The following is a 17,831-nucleotide window of genomic DNA, read 5'->3' as shown; positions in this document are numbered from 1 at the left end:
TAATCCAATCTGAATTGATTGTACTGCTCGATTCGGTTGGTTTCCCCCAATCCAAACCAACCGACTTAAAAACCCTACCTTAAATACAACCTTGATAAAAGAAAGTAAACGAAAACTACAGAAAAATAAATGATATGAACTTATTCTTGATTCTCCGTTATTATATGCTGTGCAACAAAGGTCTTCGAGTGCGGTCAGCTACGTATAAGTATTTGAAAAAATCTTACCATTCACACAACTTCAACCAACACACTTTTTTTTTTTAATTTTCTTATAAATAATTTAATATATAAATAATAATTAAAAAATTGAATTAATTTTACAAAAATGAACTAAAAAAAATTAAAAATTTAAAAATTTTAAAAAATAATATTATACAGAGATTGAAAGATTATATAAAATTACTTTAAATGTTAAGATAAATTATAAATAATAATATTTTAAAATTATATTAAAATAAATTTAATTTTTAAAAATAAGATAAATTTAATATTTTTATAAAAAATATAAATATAATAAATATAATTAAATTTAATTTAACAACCAAATATAAAATGCGTTGTATTATTATTTTTTTATATCAATCAACCAGTTTTAACTTTATCTTTATCTCTTGTCGGTCCTTTATTTTGTTCTTTTATTCCTAGTAAATTGGATTAATTTGGCCCCATCTTGTTGATGAAGCGAAGCAAGCACGGGATAATTGCTCATTAACAAAATATATATAAAATCATAAAAATAGTATCTGTAATTTCATTACGAAAAGAAAGGAACTAACATTTATTAAATATCCAGTCGCCACTAAAGTAGAGTTACAGCAAAAGCCATAAATAATTCGTCCAAGTCCAATGTTTCTCCACTCCACAGTCGAGACCCCTGCGTGGGGCCCCATTTTTAAGTAATTTCTTTTTTCCGTCGCAGGCAAGTAAATTTCAAGGCCGTCGGAGAATGAAATCCCCTCGCCAATCGCCACGTTTATCAGTGCTTGTTGTTTAAGAGCAGTGCACGCAGCTCTGCCATGTCGATCTCTTCCACGCTATTCTCTGGTCTGTAGTAGCCAGTCACGGGGTCTGGGACCCAAGCCACCTTCTCGGTGGACCGAGTCGCATCTTCCCCTGGCGTCTTCCCCATCCTCGCACCGGAAGTCCCTCCTCTTGCTACCGTTGCCATTATTCCTTGTGATGATGCCGAGTATCCACGTCTGTACCCATAATAATTCAATAGCAGAAGTATTAGTATAAATAACATAAATGGAATCCAGCCTTCTCTAACGTGCAGAAAGTTTACTGTGCAATAATGATTACAACGCACCCAGCGAATTTCGAGGTTTTTTACTTTTGTAGTATATAAATTAATGGGACGAACCAAGACGAATAAAACAACGACAGAGATCATTTAGAAGAAAAGAAAATCACTTTCCGGCGTCTTGTTAGCAATTAAACAAGCACTACATAGCACCTAAAGAACAGAGAGACACAGAGAAAGGGAGAGTGACCATGAATTTTGGCAGTACCTGCTTATAGCATTAGAGAATCCGTCGACGACGAGAGCAGAGAGAAGCTTAGCGTTGGAGAAAGAGCGAGCCATTTTATATGATCAGAACTCGGAGATTTGATTGCGCTAAAGCTGCCCGAGAGAGAATTTTCTTTCTTTAATGGGAAATTTTCTGTAAGAAAACCTTCCTCGGCAGCGAATGAAAGACCCTTGTACGTATTTGGAGAGACTTGCAAAGGTGTCGTTCAAATGAAGGAGGTCGGGGCTTTATAGAGGGAGGGGGAGTCGGTTCTAGAATGTTGATTTTTATTTGATATTTGTATTAATCAAAAGACACGGGGAAGAGAGATTAATGGACCGCGTCCTCGTCAGTCAAAAGCTTCTAGGGCCTCTCTGATCACTCGTTTTCTGCCACCCTAGGGCCTATTCCCACGTGGCGTTAACCGAGAGAGTTTTACATTTTCGTCATTTGTCTAACCAAAGCTTCCGTCACGATTTGATTTATGTCTGATCGAACGGTGGAGGAGTAGGACAGGGTCAAATAGGGAAGCACGTGAAGATGGTGGGACGAGGAAAGAACGCAGCTAGTGCGGGCCAGGCGTCTGGAATTGGGCAAGAAGGGAATGCGCAGCTGTTAGTGGGACGTGGCGACGTCAATTCATGTCATCATATGGCTCTCCAAGTGGCGTGGAAAAGGACAACGGGAGATCGGGGTGGGCGGTGAATAATTCTTCACAACTTCCGTCTTAGTTCTTGGAAACAACTTATTATTATTACAATTAATTATTATTAATATCGGTTGAGTATAAATGTGAAATTTTGAATTTAAGACATCCAATTTATACTACTTTTTTTTTTTTTAAGAACATATTACGCTATTTAATCTAACATCATTTCGATAAAAAAACAAAAATAAATTCTCAAATTAGTGTGTAAAATAACATAATTTGATTTAAAAATCTTATTATTTTAAAATTTAAATCTTATAAATTAAATTTTACAATTTATATGACGGTAATGTATTCTAGCTTAAGAATATAACAACTTTTTAGAGTCGAAACACAGCTCACAGTAAAATAATGTTAAAACAGAATAATATAACATGTAAAATTCTATATGTCATTGTACTAATATATGTATAAAAGAATAATTCTCTTTAAAAGATTTTACTTTATATATTATTCATGTGAGATAATTTAATTTTTGTTAATAACATACAATTTGAGAGATCTATCTAAGAAAATCTCATATTATTTATGAATGCATATATATATATATATATATATTTAGCACAATTCAGTCTTCAATAAATATAATGAGATTTATTTTTTATGTTCATATCTTTTACTTTAAATCCTAAATTCCAACTGAAACTTCAAAGAAAAATATTAAAAAGATATAATTACCGATCTTTCATCTTATTATATTATTCAGTTATGTTTATATCTCTTTATACAACCATATTATAAATTAAAGATATTTCTATAAAATAATATTGTATTTATGAATTATTTTATTAAAATGTATCTCTTTTAAAATATGATTATATAAAAAATTATAAAAATAATTATAAGATATATTAAAAAAAAGTTGCCAAATCTGCCGACCTGACCATTGAGTTCTGCTTTCGGTTGATTCGGTTTTCTACAGCATTTGCTGAGCTATAAATTTTTGTATTTTTTAGTACGTAAGTTGGTATTGCACAGGCTGTCGTGTCCCGCTTTCAGGTCATAAGTGGTCCATCTTTCGTTCAATTAAGACCATTGAGTACCACTAGTTCCTCATGTCGGCCCCTTGTTGCGAGTTCTATTATTTGGAAAATTCATAATTAAAAAAATAATGTGTTCTCCCTCCGAAATACAATGCACATAGACTGCACAAGTCCCTCTTCTTTTTATGCTAGTGGTTAGCGGAACGGCCTTTTAGTCATAAAAGGTGGGCGGGCTATTTGGGCAGGACTTTGGCGTGGGCTCAACTAGCTAGATGTTAGAAAGAGACATGAGTCTCGTCACTGCCTAAAAACCAAAGTGGATCTTTATTTCAACGTGTCATTTACTATTAATATGGAATATGACACTCAAGTCTTTAGGTTTAAAATGCCTTCTGATTGTGTATGTCACAAACACATATATAATTGCATAAAAGTCTACGTTCATAATATGATTGTCATTCTGACTAATTAATTTAAGTAAATCTAATTTTCAAAAAAAAAAAAATTTAAGTAAATCTAAACTAATTGATAAGTTTGGATCATTGTCTGCATGACTTCATTTAAAAAGATATAAAGAAACTGTTGTAGAACTAATTAATGGTTAAGAAAGATTTTTAAATTACTAAAGGGAAGAGGGATTAGATTCGGTCTTGAGGTTGAAAAGCAAAATGTTCTGTTAATTGGTCCAATTGCACAGAAGATGCGCATCTCCTTCTCCTTAGAGTCGTAGGGCTTTCCACTTTGTTTCATCCTTATCCCGAAACCGGCCCACCGAATACCATTGCATATTTTGTTTTTTAATGCATATTGGATGTCGATGCTGCTACTGCCCTTGAAATATTCTTTATGTTGGATCAATAATGTTCATTGCTGCCTACTGCCCTTAGGTTGATCCCAAGGGATGGAGTCACGTATCTGAAGAAAGTAAACTTAAAAGATTGGGTTTGTCTAATGTCGCTTTTATAATCGAATTTATCTAAATAGAGAGTAATGTTTATCATAAGGTGGCGGTTGGACACATGGAGGGGACAAACTTCTTATATATTTTTAAATTTTATTCAATTATAAAATACTTTTTAATTTTTAATTTTTAACTTTCTAATTTAATAATTATCTAATCATTATCTAAATATAAAAAGAGTTTTGGTACATACAAGCACAGCCGTGCATTAATCTGTGTACCAATACTAATTTATTTATACTTAAAATTTAAATTAACACAATTTTAAATAAAATCTACTTTTTAACCAATCACATCATATTGGTACACAGATTAATGTACAATTGTGTTTACAACTATACTTTTCCATAAAAAAAAGTAATACAACTTTTATAAACTTTGAAATAAAACACAAAATCAATACAACTTTCTTAAACTTCAAAATAAAAATAATATTAAAAAATTATATTCAAACAATTTCTTAAATTTATAATATTTTTAATAATTTTTTCTCTCATTTCACAAAATACAATAAAATATCTTAATTTAAACTATTTCACTATAACGAGTCCTAAATCTTATTATCTTTAGCCATACTTGTTGATGTATTCCATTTTAAGTTTTATATTTTAAAATATTTAACACGTGACCTATAATGGTTGTAATGAATAATGCTACATTCGTGCGATCATTTTAAAAAAGAATAAAATTTATTATTAAAAAATTAATTTTTTTTATATAAATCTCATATTTATTTATTTTTTTAATATAATTATATAATATTTATATATTATTATAAATATCATCTCTCTTGATTATATTTTCGGACTCTTGTGAAGGGTGATCGGGTTGGAGTTCCCACTACAAGAGTTCAAGAAGTCATTCAGACCGATAAATGGGAAGTGTCATTCAGAAAATGGGCTGGCCTGAAGAAACAGTAGTAGTGTAATTGGAAAATAGCACAATAATAAATAATATGGGCCTGTAGTTTGAAATAAAACATGAACTGTAGGAACTCGGCCTAACAATTCCAGCCCAAGTCAAATCCATCTTCATTGCGGCTGCGGGCATTTCTGATTTCTGATCAATCACGGCGTAGCAAACCAAAACCCTTAAAGCCTTACCTCCGACGCCCTCGTTTAAACCTCACCGTTTTAAAGCTCTCTGCCTCTCTTTGCTTCTGTTTCGGCTCGGGGAGTGAAATCGACGATGGCAGAGGTTCCTACAGGCACTGAGGTCCCTCCGAATGTGACTATATACATCAACAACCTCAACGAGAAAATCAAGCTCGAAGGTACACGCACATACTCTCTCTCGAAATTTCTCTCCCAATCTCGTACTTTAAACGAACCGTTTTCATTTGAATGGCAGAGTTGAAGAAGTCGCTGCACGCTGTGTTCTCGCAGTTCGGGAAGATACTGGAAGTGCTCGCGTTCAAGACGCTGAAGCACAAAGGTCAAGCTTGGGTGGTTTTCGAGGAAGTTTCCTCCGCCTCCAATGCGCTTCGCCAAATGCAGGGCTTCCCTTTCTACGACAAGCCAATGGTACTATTCCTTTCGATTTCTCTCTCTCTCTCTCTCTCTCTCTCTCTCGGTTTCACTATTTTGTTTTAGGTCTAAATTTAGACAACGATTTGAATTAGATTTTTTTTTTTTAAGGGCATTAGTTCTATTGTATACGGAAAATGATGAATTGTATCATTGTATGCAACTTCATCACCTGCTAAAAGCATCCGAAGAATTTGTTTATGGAAAATATCTGTAATCATCAAAGTAAAGGATTAAGGTTTTGTTCTTCTTCATCTTTCTCGGCGCACAGAGAACAGCATGAATTTAGACTCTATTGCTTTATCATATGAGTTATTGCACGCTCTCACATGTTCAATTGCTAGATAACGTCGTTATCAATATCGTTAGACCATTGAGAGGGAATGCCAATTTCAACAGGCCTCACGTTAAGCTGGCTCCTACAATCAATTTTTAGCGGGATTTTAATATTTTATCCCAAGAAGACAGTAAATCATTATAAAAGATAAAGTATATAAATGCACTTGTTCCAGAACTCAATGACTGTGTAAAAACTTATAGTGATACTATTGCTAGCTATGTTTTATTTGATACGTTTTTAAGGTTATTTTCAATGTAGTTTCCAAATGGCCTACTAGTTTAAATAGCTGCAACCCGGATCCCATTCTTATTTTACTTTGTGTGGTCAGATGTTTTAGTCAATGATTACTTTTACCCTCTCAGCAAAACTGCCTGCATTGCTTTTCTCCTACTGTTTTCCAACAGCTGTTGGTCTTGAAACTTCTTTTTGCAAGCAATTGAATTTGATAGATATTTGATAATTAACAGAGAATACAATATGCAAAGACAAAATCAGACATAATAGCCAAGGCTGATGGTACTTTTGTTCCACGGGAAAGACGTAAGAGGCATGAGGATAAGGGTGAGACGCTTCCCTCTTTATTATTCTCTTATCACCTAAAAATTTTTCTCCTTTCTATTTGAACAGTTGGAACTCTTTAGCTATCGAAAAGTTTTCTTGACCCCAGGGGTTGGCTTAAATGAAACTGGTAATGACCTTGGTCTTTGGAGTGTGCTCCCTTACGTCTAAAGTTTGAACCCTTAGGTGCAAATAATTTGTAGAGGCAACATCCCATTGGTGAAAAGCTGTTGAAAACACATGAATTTTGCAGTTGCCAAAATTCCTTGTCATCAAAAAAGCTTTCTTGAGAACGTATGTCATGGGTGCATGTTTGTCAACCAGTATCAGACATGTATCATGGAGTCTCTAAGAAGTATTGGACACTTCCTTGTCTGTTTTTCTGGGCTAGAGTGGCTAATGTATGGTGTACACCTGGTTTTCTTATAACTGGTTTATTTTAGCTGAGATTTAAATGCATCCTAATGTGGCAGGAAGGAAGAAAAAGGAGCAACATGATGCTAATCAACCTGGAATTGGTCTGAATCCTGCTTATGCTGGTGCTTATGGTGCAACACCTCCTGTAAGCATGTTCTCTGACTTTTTGGGTGTTTCTTCTGTATTCTTGATGAACTGTGGCCTCAAAATTTAGAATTTTTTTGGACTCTATAAACACTTCACGCTGGTGCATATACCCATTCTGATGGGTGTGTTATTTCTTATATGTAGAAACTTTTGTTGAATTAGTTCTCTTATACAAACCTTGCCATTTTGCACTCTTTCCCCTCTCCCTCTCTCTCCCCCTGCATAATGGTGTAGCTTTCTCAGATACCTTATCCAGGTGGCACAAAGGCTATGGTACCAGAGGCACCTGCTCCACCAAATAGCATACTGTTCGTGCAGAATCTTCCCCATGAAACAACTCCGATGATGCTGCAAATGCTTTTCTACCAATATGCTGGTTTTAAGGAAGTTAGAATGGTGGAAACAAAACCAGGGATTGCCTTTGTGGAGTATGGAGATGAGATTCAATCTACAGCTGCGATGCAGGCACTCCAAGGTTTCAAGATAACTCAACAGAACCCTATGTTGATCACTTATGCAAAGAAATAGATCAATGGGTTTTTGCTTTTGCTATCCAGGCAGGGCGAATGGCTGCAATCACATCTTTGACTCAATGTTACCAACTGAATGCCGTATCCTCTTATTTGCCTTTTTACTTAATTACATTTGCAATTTTCACAAGTGATAGTGTATCGTCGTAGTTGTAATATTATTGATGCTCCTTTCTCCCATTTACAAAGAATTGAGTTTCTCATCTGACTGTTTCTTGGTCAACCTGTCAAAAAGTTTCATTGTTGTTGTTCGACAAGTCTATCCAATTTCCAGAAACATTTATCTCATGCTGCTTGGATCTCAACGATGGTTTTAATGATATGGTGAATATATTACTGGTGGGAAAAGAAGGCCCGTAAAGAGGATATGGCACATTTATGTATAAATGTGAAAATGTGTATGCTACATAATACACAGAGTACATTCAATTTAAACTAACATTGTGTTCCCGTCTCATCTTATGGGGGAGAACCATTGGGGGAGTTCTGAAATTCGAATTCTGTGTCCCAAATCCTTCTCGATGTTAAGCATTCTTGCTGAAGTACGAACTTTTTTAGGTGCTTTTGACAAGCTCTTTGGTTTGCAAGACATTGCAATTTACAGGCCTCGTCTGCTCGTAACGCCGCGGGATTTTTCCATTCAGATTACAGTTTGTTTCGAGTCCATTTGCGGAAAACCACTTCCGTTCCATCTTGCTTAATGTTTCAATTTGCAATCTCTCACCAAATCATACGTGGCACCATGCAAAACTTGGAATTTGTAGCTAGCTATGGATTCAATAAATATTTTTGGTACAAATCTTACAAGCTACAAAAAGCATTGCATGGTAAAAAAAAAAAAAAAAAAAAACATGCCATTAGCATAAAGTTACAACAAGAGAGAGTAAGCCCCCAACTGTGGAAAATAACAAGCTTATCGCTTATGAAACATACACTAAACTCTCTCCAACTCGGTGTTGTGTTTGTGCAACTGGTCTCTCAATTCTTTTCTCCACCCTTGGATCAGCCTCTCCTGCTTCTTGATAAGCTCACTCTTTATCTTTAATTCTTCCTCCATCATAGCAATCTCCTGTCAAAAGCAGATGTCACGATGAAGACACAATTGACTTGTGAATTCTGGGAGAATGTCAATAGGATTATACTATATGCCAACTGGAGATGTACTTTGGGTTACCTTTCCTAGTGTTTCAGCCTTTGTTGGTTTATCTTCACGTTGGAGGCCAATAAAATATAGCTGAAGCTTCTTGGCAGCCTCCATAAAATCTCTGGCATGCCTTTCCACATCAACTGTCCGTAAAAAAATTAACACCTATCATTATGTGCTAAAAGTGAAGTTCTAATGAGCCTTTAAATATGAGAAAAGCTTTTAAATGCATTTGTTACCCACAGATTTGAGCTACCTACGGAGCCAATGAAGCTTTTCAAGAACAAAATGGGAGAATAAAAAGGGGGGGGGGGGGGGGGGGGGGGGGGGGGGGTGTGTTTTGGGGAAACACCTCATGAACTCAGAAATCTGAAGGATAAAGTTAAGAATAAAGGGAAGTTCTTCATAGAGAAATTAGAAATGCTAAAGGCTTTTATGTAATTTCATTGTACATTATTTCCACGGTCACTTGCATTGTAAGACATGCAAGACAGGTAGTCTTTATGCCGGTTCTTTATTACTCCACTATTACACAACCTCAGAGATGGCTGCCAATGAATTTTTTTTCTTGGGGGAGGTGGGGTTTAAGCAAAGTAAATTAGTAATGGACTGTTAATTTCCAGTGTGGCAGGGGTTTACAACCATCTTCCCCGACAAGGGATATCTGCTTCATGAGAGCAAGCTAAAGCACCATCAATGACACTCCATACTTCCAGGACAATTTTTTTTTTTTGATAAGTAAAATAAATTATATTATCAAAAGAAGGCAAAAGCCTGATACAAAGATTAGTGACCACATCTAGGTATGAACAATGGATATAAGGAACTCATGTAGCCCCAAACCATTGAAATCAACCGCTAAGGTCCATGTACAAAGAGTTCTAAAGAAAAAAACTTTCAATTCCTCCATCAATCTCTCTTTGTCTCGAACGTCCTGTCATTGCGCTCTCTCTATAGACACCACATGATGCATATCCTCCATCAAAGGAATTAAACCTTATCAGAGGCTCTACCCAAACTTTTCACAGGTTCCTCCCAGTGAGATGCCAAAACTTTTCCCAGAAACAAGCTTTTCGGGCACACTGAATATTCTACTCCCTTGCGCCCAATGTCAACTTGCTAAAACACTTCTCAACTAATTTTTAAGAGCCACACAAGTGAACTTGAGAGAGAGAGAGAGAGAGAGAGAGAGAGAGAGAGAGAGAGAGAGAGAGAGAGAGAAAGAGAGAGAGAGAGAGAGAGATCTTGTAATTATACTAAACCGAAACTTCTAGTAGTGCACTTTCCTTCTAAAAAAGTCTCAGTTAACTCCAAAATAATCACGAGCTTTATTATCCTTCCAAGTACGAAATATAATGTATAAGAGACAATAAAACTTACCCAAAAACAGATGAAAATGTTACACCTCCTTGGACATTTTGAGCCACAGATATATGCACCGCAATCATACGCTAAATAGCTTAAAAAATTCTTGAACATTAGCTGCCAGAACTAACCCTAAGAGGCTTTAGCAAAGCAATGGATTTAAAGAAAATTGATTGTAGGAACGAAAATTGATTGCATGTTGGCGTGGTTTTGAGGCAAGGAAATGTTTACCTGCCAGATGGAGAATGATTCCTTTGTGTTTAATGTGGTGTCTATGGCTGGAAATGAATGGGAGAGGTTTTGAAGACAAAGCGTTCTTTTGAAGATCTTCGGAATTTTTTCTTTTCTACTTTGAGTTTGTAAGGAATGATGATAATGATCTGTTTCTGTTTTAGTTTTCCAGCTTTCTAGAGTGTAGTAGGTATTTCCTTTGTATACTTCCTATGTAGTTGGGTTGTGCCTATTCTTGGTAATAAAATTTCTTATTAATTACCAAAAAAAAAAAGGAATGGAAATGTTTTGTTGAGCTTTTATTGATACCTCATAAAGGTGTCTACAATTCAATTTTATTAACAATCATTTCTAGCCAAGAAAACACCCTAAATTGGTATCCATCTACAGACTTATAATTCTTAAATTGTACCCGAACTGGAATAACAAGATCAGACCATTCCAGTTTTGCAGGCTTCGCACTTTTACCTTACCTTCTAGAATAAAGTTGAAACATAATCTTCTTCCTCAAATTCTATTTTTCAACCCCTCAATCAGTTCGGCAGTATCATTCCTTTGACCCTAACTACAGCATTCTGTGCTCCTCCCTCACATAGTTTTACCAGACATACTATTTTGGAAAAACCTAATTCAATAGATCTAGCTCAAAAAAATAAACCAACAATTATGTTTTCCAGAGTGTTTTTCGAATAGATCTCCTACTTCCCTTATATCTCTATGGATATTTAGTTATACCCATAAAAATTTTAAGTTTTCGAGACATCTACCTCTAAGTAGGCTGTAATGATTTGGCTTTACAGAAGATTTCTCATTTTCCGCATAATCTTACATATTGTGGGTTAAGGCAGTAGTGCTGTTTTGAAACAAAACCATTGCTACGTCACCTAGATTCCCAGGAATTAATATGGCACTACAAGAATCATGCGATTCCTTGACGCCCACCAAACTACAATAATTATACAATCTTGCTAATAAAAATTGCGGTTTCGTGGAAATTGTGCCTCAGAGCTCTTCTAAATAAAGCGGAACACGCCCACTGCAGTCTTCTAGGAAGGAACAAAAACCCGTCATATTAAAATTTAGCCACTCCTTCGGCTAATTTATGCGTGACACCAAGAATGAACTAAAGAAGACAAATTTTCCTAGTTTATCAAACCCAAAAAGAAGAATACCTAACAAAAGAAAGACACAAAGGAAGTAATAAAATGGATTCTTTTCAGAGCTTCTATGAACTGGAATAAGACGAGTGAGGAAATTGGTTCACTAACTCTGATGAGAAGGGTGTGGAGAACGGTCAATAGCTTGAAGCTCTCGCGCAGGCAAGCATGGAAGCAAAGCAGCTTCTAGATCTGTGACCCAACCATTCACGTCGTCCCTTTGAGGCGGCGAGGATTGCAGCTGTGGATCAATCTGGTGCTGCTGATCCAGCGCTTGCCGCTCCGCCATTTCTATACAGAATTGAGAGGAAATTTTAAAAAGTAGGTAAATTAACACGATCTGTTCTCAAAGCAAGAGAGCGTAGAATAAAAGAAACATTTATATTTGGAAAATACTTCATATTTTCCTTATAACCGAAACTATCTGTTTCGTGAGTTCATCATTTCAGGACAAATGGGCTGTGGCCCGGATCGTAACATAAGTACTGGACCAGCCTGGTAATTCCAAAACTCGGCCCCAGACCTGGTATGAGTCCAAGAGCTTGAGGCCTCCAATACTTCCCATGTCACTTTTTCTTTTCGTTTTTTTAATTTGCCAATCGGCAGTTACAATCTTATAATAACATATTAATTACATGAATGATATTTGTAATTATAGAATATCAAAACTCCACTTATTATTTTAAAAATAAATAAATAAATATAAAATTTATATAAATAGTAGACGCTACTCATTTTTAATAGTGTGCAGTGCTTTCAAGATCTATGACTGTATCTAGTATTATTTTATTAATTATTTCTAGTATTTTATATCATTCTACAACACTTACATCACTTTTTGGTTTTTTAAATTTCTGCAACATAAATAATATATACCAGTTGAACCACAAGTCAATCGATACTCCATACCTTACTTAACTTATTTTGTAACCCTCTCATGCATTTAAGTGTTCATGTATTCATTATAGTCTAGAGTCTCCACCACAATGCCATATTAATATGGCAAAGTGCCATGGAAATGATGGCATGCTATGAGTTAGTTTGATTATTGATGAGTTAGTTCAATTTTCAATCAGCTTTTGCTTTGTTAAGTGTATTAAAATATGGTACTATACCAATTGTGTACATATAACTTGGACAAGAAACCTACTCATTACCAACTATTTTAGTATCTTTTTTTAACTTTCATATATACAAAAACATGAATCACACATTTGGAATAATTATAGCCAAATTTCAATTGTCAATAGGCTGTAGTTTTAAAAGAGTACTTGTTTGATTTTAAATTCACTTCATCCTTCTCGATCTATTAAATTAAACATTTAATTACCTTATAAGCTTGAGATCGAGCATTGTAATTGGATTAATTTTTCTTATGTATATATAGGAATATCAAATATTTGGGATTAGAATCTCTCTCGGAAGTTTTATCACTATAAGAAAAATAATCATTTGTGACGAATTATATGCAACGAGAATGACTATCAGAGATCAAAACAGACTTATTTTGATAGAATATAGTCATTTTCACATAAAACAACTGATCAGTTTTCTTGTAGTGCATGTAAGTTATAGGGCTTGAATTGGGTAATAAATACAAAGTGTGGGTCTTATACTATTTATTGAGTATTTAGTACTATTTGAAAATTTTACTTATAACAATAAATATTATAGGATATACGATTTAAATCTCTCAAAACTTATGTCATAAAACTCGAACAAAAATTTTAATATAAGAATTTAATTTATCACATTTAATTATGTATGACTTTTGTTAACTTTTGAGCTTTCTTCTTCGAACGTGCACAAAGTAAAATAGGTTGTGATTTTCACGGCTATATTGGAGTCAAATCAAAAGATTATTCCACATGGTTAAATAGATTATATATTTTGTTGGAGTTCTTCTCGAACTCTACCTGCATAGGTAGAGTTTTTTAAATGCTAATTAACTATTATTTCAAATTAAAGGGTCTAGATTGTATCACATGATCATATATATATATATATATATATATTAGTACTTAGATTTTAGCATATATATATATTAGTACATATATATATATATATATATATATTCTTAGTCTGATAAATGCTGAATTTGATTAATTATGAATGATTAATTTGGTTTTAAAACTAGTTAGAAAAACCTTAAGTAATTAGGATTTGAAATTCTTTAAACATGAAGGGCCTGTTTGGATGCTTTGATCAATATCTGTGATGTGAATGGTACTAAAATGATACTTAAATAAAAAATTTAAGAAAAATATTATAAAGTTAAGAATTTGTTTGAATATTAGTTTTCTTTTAAAATTTGAAAATGTAGTATTATTTTTTGTATTTTGTTTGAGAGTTTAAGAAAGTTGTAATTATTAATAGGTAATTATTAGATGAAGAAGTTGAAAATTAAAAATTAGAAATATTTTATATTTGAGTGATGTTTGAAAATGAAATTTCTGTAAATATCTAAAAATATGTGAGAATAATTTTGTTGCCAAACAGATCCTAATAGAACCAATAAAAGAAATAAACGATGGGTAGATGGCCGGGCCGGGATCAACATGAATTTTTGACATATTGGCATGAGATTGGTAGTGATTTGCTCACAGTCTTAAATTCTTCTTTTCATATTGCATACATAATGCCATGTTTAAGAAGGTGAAGAACTTTTAAATTTTCAATGGCATTGCATGCTGTAATAACTCATGAAGGAACCATTAATCCAAATAAAATAACTTTAAAGGGACCCACACGCTTTTGTAACAACAAATTAAATACTTGGAGAAGTTGTTTTATTTATTTATAATTCTAGGCCTTATTTTTTATCATTAATATGTGAACAAATCTTATCATATCGATCCCGAAAAAGAAAATATACATGTATAGCAAGTTAAGAACCTCTACAAAAAGGACATGGGATCGAGATTCCCTTCAATCGTATAATTGCATATGCATGATGCGTACGTACGTGTTGCATGCGACTAGCCGACTAGCTGATTAGGGTACTTCAGCACATGCATGATCCAATTTGGAGAAAACATGCATGACTGCTGAAATAGGAAATTAAGAAACTAATCAACCTCTGATCTATCTTTTAAAACTTTTAACATCCATCGTTTTATGCTAATTTACTAACTCATGAACAAAGAATCACATCCAAATATATATATAAATATCAACCACTGGGTTTTATGCACAAAAGGGAAGTTATTGCCAATCAAACTTGCCAATTTGGTAACGCACAAATGAATAAGCTGGAATATTATGATCTCCAGTGCATGCATGCGTCTGATCATGCTGTCTTTTCAATTCCCAGCTTGGATGCGCTACTGATCACTGGTTTCAAGTTTCAAGTCTTTTAATAAGGACAAAAAGAAAATGGATCAGTTAGAAGAGGGAGAGAATTCCAAGTTTCAAACTTGATCTGCTGCGATGCGAACGTATACATGATGATGATGATGATGATGTATATATACGTGCGCTACTGATCCATTTTCTTTTTTATTATAATAAAACTTGAAACTTTTATTATAATCAATAGCCTTCATCGCTATATATATAGCAGCCACACTCTTACGTTAGAGTACTACTCCCATGCATATTCACTTCTTTAATTGCTAGCTGATCTTTAAACCTCCTCTGTTCTTGATCTGCATAAATGGGTGGTATTTGGCCTTTTATGTTCACTCTGCTGCTCTCAGCATCCGTTGTTCCTTGCAAAACAGATGTTCCAAACGCTAGAACTTTCATTGTCCGTGTCCAAAACGACCTTAAACCCTCACGCTTCTCCAATGTCAAAGCCTGGTACAAATCTACCCTTACAACCCTCGGTTCTACTCATGATTCTGCCCAAACACAAGATACTGGCCATGACATTCTCCACGTGTACAGTGCCGTCTTTCATGGCTTCTCAGCAAGACTCTCTCCTCAACAAGCTGAGAAGCTCACGGACCTCCCGGAAATACTCGCCGTGTTCCCGGACCGGCTTATCCCAATCCAAACTACACGTACACCTCAGTTCTTGGGCCTAAAGGACGAGGATACCGGTGCCAGCACAAATGAAATTATCAGGGAGTCCGATTCGGGTTCCCATGTCATCATCGGGATGATCGACAGTGGTGTCTGGCCCGAACGTCCGAGCTTTAACGACAAAGACCTGGGGGCCATACCTTCTCACTGGAGAGGTAAATGCATTGGTGGTGAGAAATTCCCCAAGACGCTTTGTAACAGAAAGTTGATTGGCGCACGATACTTCGCTGACGGATACTTTGCCCACCACGGCGACGAAATGGGAGAGATCAAAGAGCTCGTCAAGTCTGCCAGAGACAGTGTCGGGCATGGAACACATACTGCATCCACTGCTGCTGGACGACATGTCAATAACGCATCCTTTCTCGGTTTCGCTGATGGGGTGGCAATCGGTGTTGCGCCGAAAGCAAGAATCTCCGTATACAAGGTCTGTGGTATTAAAGGGTGTGTAACTTCAGATGTTCTCGCCGGCATCGACGCTGCCGTAGAAGACGGTGTTGACATTATATCATTCTCCTTAGGCGGGGAACCCATTCCGTACCATGAAGACGTAGTTGCGATTGCATCTTTCGGGGCAATAGAGAAAGGAATTATCTTCTCAGCTTCCGCTGGCAATGCAGGTCCCAACTCTATGAGCGTGACGAACGCGGCACCTTGGATCACCACGGTCGGTGCGAGCACCATTGATAGAAAATTCCCTGCCGAATTAGTGCTCGAAGATGGTCGCATCATTACCGGATTGTCGCTCTTCAAAAGTCGAGTGCCGCCGGAGGCGAAGTATGTGCCGTTGATTTACGCGGGCAATGCGTCCACATTGGAGCAAATCGGAATCGGTAGTGAATATTGCTATCCCAATACGTTAGATCCGAATATGGTACGTGGCAAAATCGTGGTGTGTGATCGTGGGGATGTGGTGTCAGGTGCCGAAGCATCAGTGGTGGTGCAAGAGGCTGGTGGGGTCGGTGTTGTCGTAGCCAACGTGGAGAAATTAGGACAGGGTACAATTGCAGATGCATATGTCTATCCTGGTCTCGCAATCAGTGAACCAGACCGCACTATTGTGTTGAAATACATCGAGTCGTCTCCAAACCCACGCGCCACTCTGCGTTTCAATGGGACCACACTGGTGGGAGTGAAACCAGCACCTACAATTGCATTCTTCTCTTCCCGTGGGCCCAACTCAATATCTCCCCACGTGTTAAAACCCGATGTCGTTGCTCCAGGTGTCAACATACTAGCAGCATGGCCAGATGGCATATCGCCTACTGAATTACCCTCTGATTTGAGGCGTCCCCCATTTAACATAATCTCCGGCACCTCCATGTCTTGCCCACACGTGTCAGGCGTGGTTGCTTTGTTGAAAGGGGCCCATCCCGATTGGTCCCCGGCAATGATCAAATCAGCGTTGATGACCACGGCTTACACGTACGATCACGATGGCAAAGCTTTGCTGGATGAGAAAGATTTCAACGCGTCCCATGCGTTTGAAATGGGTGCTGGACACGTGGATCCAGAGAAAGCTGTTGATCCAGGCTTGGTCTATGATCTTACGGTGGATGATTATTTGGATTTTCTTTGTGCTTCGGATTACAGTAGTGATGACATTAAGGTAATCACGAAGAGATCAGTGAGTTGCAATGGGACCCAGAAACATACCTTGTGGGACCTGAATTATCCGGCAATATTAGTTTTTTTCAATGAATCAGCACCATCCAAATCGGAGATTGTGGTTAAAAGAGTAGTTACACATGTTAGCAATGGTGCATCCACGTACCGCGTTAACATCTCCAATCCAAAAGACGTCATCGTTACGGTTGATCATAAGAAGATGGTGTTCATGCACAAGGATCAAAAGAATAACTATACGGTGCGGATTCGGGCCAAGAATGTGGGATTGCCACGTGGTGGGAAGGCCATGAGCGAGTTTGGTCATCTGACGTGGACAGATGGGAAGCACCAAGTCACTTCACCCATTGTGGTGACATGGCCGCCCAAAAAACATGCATGAAGCTTAGATTAAAATAATAAAAATAATAATCATAGGGATAAGATGTTAATGGGCTTGATTTACAATAGTGATGTAACAAAATAGACACCGATTAGTATATGAATATTTTTCATTATTAATGTTTTTTATTTTTTTTATTGGCTTGTTTTAGAGTGCACGTGGATATTCACATTTGTTTGAATTATCCACTATATCGAAGATGAGGGTGTCGATCTC

At 36.1% G+C, this 17,831-nt stretch overlaps 4 protein-coding genes across 5 annotated transcripts; 2 read left to right on the top strand and 2 right to left on the bottom strand.

The window, feature by feature from the left end:
• Positions 1 to 725: 725 nt before the first annotated feature.
• Positions 726 to 1,753, bottom strand: LOC122314685 (indole-3-acetic acid-induced protein ARG2). The gene is made up of 2 exons (XM_043130193.1): positions 1,514 to 1,753; positions 726 to 1,201 (listed from the first exon to the last, which is right to left on the bottom strand). The coding sequence occupies exons 1-2, from the start codon at positions 1,585 to 1,587 to the stop codon at positions 979 to 981; spliced, it is 297 nt and encodes a 98-aa protein (XP_042986127.1). The 5' UTR covers positions 1,588 to 1,753; the 3' UTR covers positions 726 to 978.
• A 3,451-nt stretch (positions 1,754 to 5,204) lies between these two features.
• Positions 5,205 to 7,889, top strand: LOC122316693 (U1 small nuclear ribonucleoprotein A-like). 2 transcript variants are annotated; one of them, XM_043133416.1, is made up of 5 exons: positions 5,205 to 5,439; positions 5,517 to 5,689; positions 6,500 to 6,593; positions 7,064 to 7,152; positions 7,389 to 7,889. In XM_043133416.1, exons 1-5 carry the CDS (start codon positions 5,355 to 5,357, stop codon positions 7,680 to 7,682), a joined length of 735 nt encoding a protein of 244 aa, XP_042989350.1. In that variant the 5' UTR covers positions 5,205 to 5,354; the 3' UTR covers positions 7,683 to 7,889. The 2 variants fall into 2 exon arrangements, with proteins under 2 accessions (XP_042989350.1, XP_042989351.1); XM_043133417.1 differs by having other exon boundaries at positions 5,210 to 5,439; positions 7,398 to 7,889.
• A 461-nt stretch (positions 7,890 to 8,350) lies between these two features.
• On the bottom strand, positions 8,351 to 11,962 carry LOC122316694 (mediator of RNA polymerase II transcription subunit 28-like). The gene is made up of 3 exons (XM_043133418.1): positions 11,693 to 11,962; positions 8,859 to 8,971; positions 8,351 to 8,753 (listed from the first exon to the last, which is right to left on the bottom strand). The coding sequence occupies exons 1-3, from the start codon at positions 11,868 to 11,870 to the stop codon at positions 8,619 to 8,621; spliced, it is 426 nt and encodes a 141-aa protein (XP_042989352.1). The 5' UTR covers positions 11,871 to 11,962; the 3' UTR covers positions 8,351 to 8,618.
• Positions 11,963 to 15,154: 3,192 nt separating this feature from the next.
• Positions 15,155 to 17,730, top strand: LOC122315328 (subtilisin-like protease SBT1.5). Its single transcript, XM_043131183.1, has one exon. The coding sequence runs from the start codon at positions 15,237 to 15,239 to the stop codon at positions 17,613 to 17,615; it is 2,379 nt and encodes a 792-aa protein (XP_042987117.1). The 5' UTR covers positions 15,155 to 15,236; the 3' UTR covers positions 17,616 to 17,730.
• The last annotated feature ends 101 nt before the right edge of the window (positions 17,731 to 17,831 follow it).

This window comes from Carya illinoinensis, chromosome 7 (genome assembly GCF_018687715.1).
Source record: "Carya illinoinensis cultivar Pawnee chromosome 7, C.illinoinensisPawnee_v1, whole genome shotgun sequence".
NCBI classification, from domain to species: Eukaryota; Viridiplantae; Streptophyta; class Magnoliopsida; order Fagales; family Juglandaceae; genus Carya; species Carya illinoinensis.
Note: the sequence above shows the minus strand (reverse complement) of the source record. Positions and strands in the feature narration are given on the sequence as shown.

Bases quoted from the DNA above. Each gene is read 5' to 3' on its own strand.
- LOC122314685 (XM_043130193.1), bottom strand. From the start codon at position 1,587: ATGGCTCGCTCTTTCTCCAACGCTAAGCTTCTCTCTGCTCTCGTCGTC. The intron at 1,202-1,513 runs GTACTGCCAAAA...TTATGGGTACAG, and splicing joins TTCTCTAATGCTATAAGCAG to ACGTGGATACTCGGCATCAT.
- LOC122316693 (XM_043133416.1), top strand. From the start codon at position 5,355: ATGGCAGAGGTTCCTACAGGCACTGAGGTCCCTCCGAATGTGACTATA. The intron at 6,594-7,063 runs GTGAGACGCTTC...CTAATGTGGCAG, and splicing joins TAAGAGGCATGAGGATAAGG to GAAGGAAGAAAAAGGAGCAA. The intron at 7,153-7,388 runs GTAAGCATGTTC...ATAATGGTGTAG, and splicing joins CTTATGGTGCAACACCTCCT to CTTTCTCAGATACCTTATCC.
- LOC122316694 (XM_043133418.1), bottom strand. From the start codon at position 11,870: ATGGCGGAGCGGCAAGCGCTGGATCAGCAGCACCAGATTGATCCACAG. The intron at 8,972-11,692 runs GTTAGTGAACCA...TTTTACGGACAG, and splicing joins TCCACACCCTTCTCATCAGA to TTGATGTGGAAAGGCATGCC. The intron at 8,754-8,858 runs GTAACCCAAAGT...TGCTTTTGACAG, and splicing joins AGGCTGAAACACTAGGAAAG to GAGATTGCTATGATGGAGGA.
- LOC122315328 (XM_043131183.1), top strand. From the start codon at position 15,237: ATGGGTGGTATTTGGCCTTTTATGTTCACTCTGCTGCTCTCAGCATCC.